Below are 4,243 nucleotides of genomic sequence, written 5' to 3' on the forward strand. Positions count from 1 at the left end.
TGACCCTGATCCTGTCCCACCTGTTGTCATGCACACATACAAACAAGACAACAGCCGGATAACTCCGGTGAGAATTACATTCCCAGTATAAACCAAGTATACATGCAGTCATATAAACAATATAAAAGCATGCATCAGATATACATACATGTATCTCAATCAAAACATGAATCAATACTCTAAACAAGTACCAAAATCAGGAACATAATTCAATATCAAATAAGGAATCACACTCTGTGACTCTCAGACTCAAACTCGACTCATTTCTAATCTAGGGATCCCGATCTGAATAAGAACGCAACAATCTCCCACCTACTTTCCCGATCGTGGTGGCGGTACGTTCTTATTTACGGACTTTGGTCCTCTCTATATCGATTATCTACAATAGAAGTCGCTCTTCTTCTAAGCACATCGATATGACCAAACGTCCGGTGTCTTGGCTGTTCTGCCAAAGACTAGGTATATCTACCTAAACTCTAACTCTGACAATGTGCAATGGGCCATTAACAACTCTGTCCTAATCTGGCCCTTCTGTCAGTGACTCTCACTCAATATCTATCTACTACTCTATGCTTTTCTATAAATCAATACACAAAGCATATTCATTCAAACGATATAAATGTATGAAAAGCGATAACATACAAGTATGTGATTTAGGGAAACTCAAGTCCAATCTGACTTAAGTCGATCTCCCGATTTACATTGATTTATACCTTTATCTTCTCGATCTGACGAAGACGAAGTCTCGCACTCCAATCTGTCAATATCCAATCTGGCAATGACAATATCAATATGCACAATATCAATGTATAACTCAACTTACGACCTGTTCTGATCAATACTCAAATCACAATACAATCGTCAATGTCAACAATATAACGATACAAGCTCAATCAATACCGAATCTGATCAATATCAATTTACGGATGTTATGACGGCATAACAATACCGTCTCGATAACCCCGTCAATCTCAACATCACAGATATACTATCAGAACTCATAATCAATATCGGTATAATTCATACTCTCAACAATAATAGATCATACTCTCAATTCTGTACAATCTCTATCATAACAGTTCTGAAAATCATAACAATTACAGACACAGTCCGTTCTTCGATCTGACTTTAATTATACGATGTCTACTGTATCAGAAACACCATATATGATTCTTATTCAATTCTGACAATATCATAATTTCAAATCATATCCAAACGTAACAAAACTTACGTCCAGTTGTAGCCTGCGTCGATAGGAATACAATACCGAAGTCGGTATGGTCCATTGGCGCTCGGGCGGTAACTTTCTACCGCTCGGGCGCCACATGTTCTGTCCCAAACCTACTCTTGTGGGACACTGGCGCTCGGGCGGTCTTTTCTACCGCTCGGGCGCCAGAAGTTCTGTCCAAAGTCTGGGCTTGTTATACACCAACGCCCGGCTTCTCCTTTCAAATTTTATTTTAGCNGATTGTATTGTGATTTGAGTATTGATCAGAACAGGTCGTAAGTTGAGTTATACATTGATATTGTGCATATTGATATTGTCATTGCCAGATTGGATATTGACAGATTGGAGTGCGAGACTTCGTCTTCGTCAGATCGAGAAGATAAAGGTATAAATCAATGTAAATCGGGAGATCGACTTAAGTCAGATTGGACTTGAGTTTCCCTAAATCACATACTTGTATGTTATCGCTTTTCATACATTTATATCGTTTGAATGAATATGCTTTGTGTATTGATTTATAGAAAAGCATAGAGTAGTAGATAGATATTGAGTGAGAGTCACTGACAGAAGGGCCAGATTAGGACAGAGTTGTTAATGGCCCATTGCACAGTGTCAGAGTTAGAGTTTAGGTAGATATACCTAGTCTTTGGCAGAACAGCCAAGACACCGGACGTTTGGTCATATCGATGTGCTTAGAAGAAGAGCGACTTCTATTGTAGATAATCGATATAGAGAGGACCAAAGACCGTAAATAAGAACGTACCGCCACCACGATCGGGAAAGTAGGTGGGATATTGTTGCGTTCTTATTCAGATCGGGATCCCTAGATTAGAAATGAGTCGAGTTTAAGTCTGAGAGTCACAGAGTGTGATTCCTTATTTGATATTGACTTATGTTCCTGATTTTGGTACTTGTTTAGAGTATTGATTCATGTTTTGATTGAGATACATGTATGTATATCTGATGCATGCTTTTATATTGTTTATATGACTGCATGTATACTTGGTTGATACTGGGAATATAATTCTCACCGGAGTTATCCGGCTGTTGTCTTGTTTGTATGTGTGCATGACAACAGGTGGGACAGGATCAGGGTCAAGAAGAGAACGAGACAGGACTAGTTAGCGTGGAGATCCAGGCTCAGAATTAAATTAGGATTCAACACTGATATGTAGTTGGACCTAGTTGAATTATTTTAGACAATACAAGATTTGTATGTTTATGTTTAATATGTATTTCAGATTGATTTACACGACGTTCCGCTTTGTATTTTTTAAAAAAAAAATTTTAGACCCTGTTTATTATAATTGATTAAATTGTCCCAATGATGATTAAGAATATGATTAGCGTCCGGGTCCCCACAATGTACTTGTTATTTAAAGGTCTACTTGCTGAGTTTTTATATCTCATTTCAGTTATGTTCATGAGATGCAGATGCAGGTAACAAAGAATAGATACAACGGAGTGTCAAAATAGAAGAAGAAGAACCAGTGCCAATCTTGGAGGAAATGAAAATGAAGTATATTTTGTATAAAAAATAGAAAAGTTATTTTGGAGTGCAAACTTGATTTGTAATGGTTTTTGATAACGTCATTTGCTACTTTTGATTATTAATATAAGTATTTTGATTGTTATATGGAATGTGGTCTTATTGACATTATTTGAAATATTTTGCTTGAGATAGGTGGCAAGTTCTTTTTATGGCCAAAATTTTTAAAACTCATACTTTCCTCCAAGTCTATATTTCAAAGCTTCCGCATTATAGATTTTATTTTTTTGAAATGGATAAAGGTGTTACAAAAACACTTCCTTCGTGGGTTGAAACCAGAAATTCGAAGGGATGTTCATATGGCCAAGGTGATCACTTATCAAGACATCGTTGAAAGTGCCTTACTTGCCAAACATGATGAACAAGAAATTGAAAAGGAGTGGCAATTAAGAAGGCAAGCTTTTCAAGCTAGAGGGCAAGGTCAAGTGCTAGTACTCGAGGTGGTCACAAAGGAAAAGGAAGATGGAGCCATGAAATAAACCTTCTGACCCTTCTTCAGAGATGGAGCGACCATCATGTCCAAATGTGGCAAGCCACATAAAGGTGAATGTCTAGTGGGAAGTGGCCAATGTTATAGATGTAAAGAAATGGGGCATACAGCACAGAAGTGTCCTCTCTCCTCTGATAAAGGAAAAGTTCAACGCAGAATCTTTATGATGACAAAAGAAGGAGCCAATCCTGATTCTTTAGTCATATCAGGTAATATTCTAATATCTGGCAAGGAAGCACTTATATGGATTGATACTGGTGCAACTCATTCCTTTATGTCTGAAGTATTTATGCACTCTTTATCTCGCGAGCCTACTGTCATGCCTTTACATTTCAATATTATGTTGCCCTCTGTTGATGAGATTTGTGCTACTAGGATCCTTAAAGCATGTCCGGTACACATGGATATGAGATTGTTGTATGCTGATTTTTTTGTGATTCCGATAGTTGCCTGTGATGTTATATTGGGTATGGATTGGTTATCTGCTTATCTTGCAGTAATTGATTGTGTGGGAAAGACTGTGAAGTTTTTAATTGATGACCATAAGAATAATGAAATTGTTGGTTTAGGCTCATCGTTAAGTACTCCCATTATTTCTTGCTTGCAAGCTATTAAATTTTTGAATAAGGGATGTACTAATTTTCTGGCTTTAGTATCGGATGTGAATAGGGACAGTAATGTGCAATTACAAAATATTAATGTGGTTCAGGAGTATCATGATGTATTTGCTGATGATGTGCCTGGTTTTACCTCTTGATCGATAGGTAGAATTTGTTATTGAATTGAGTCCAGGTACAGCCCCAATTTCTAAAGCTCCATACAGAATGGCTCCAACTGAGATGAAAGAATTGAAGAATAAATTGCAGGAGCTATTAGATAAAGGGTTTATCCATCCTAGTTCCTCGCCATGGGGAGCTCCGTTTTTCTTCGTGAAAAAGAAGGATGAATCGTTAAGATTATGTATTGATTATCGAGA

At 37.3% G+C, this 4,243-nt stretch overlaps 1 protein-coding gene across 1 annotated transcript; it reads left to right on the plus strand.

The window, feature by feature from the left end:
- Nucleotides 1-3,364: 3,364 nt before the first annotated feature.
- LOC140967649 (uncharacterized) lies at nt 3,365-4,024 on the plus strand. The gene has a single exon (XM_073428338.1). It carries the CDS (start codon nt 3,365-3,367, stop codon nt 4,022-4,024), a length of 660 nt encoding a protein of 219 aa, XP_073284439.1.
- The last annotated feature ends 219 nt before the right edge of the window (nt 4,025-4,243 follow it).

Source organism: Primulina huaijiensis, unplaced genomic scaffold (genome assembly GCF_012295235.1).
Source record: "Primulina huaijiensis isolate GDHJ02 unplaced genomic scaffold, ASM1229523v2 scaffold25777, whole genome shotgun sequence".
NCBI classification, from domain to species: Eukaryota; Viridiplantae; Streptophyta; class Magnoliopsida; order Lamiales; family Gesneriaceae; genus Primulina; species Primulina huaijiensis.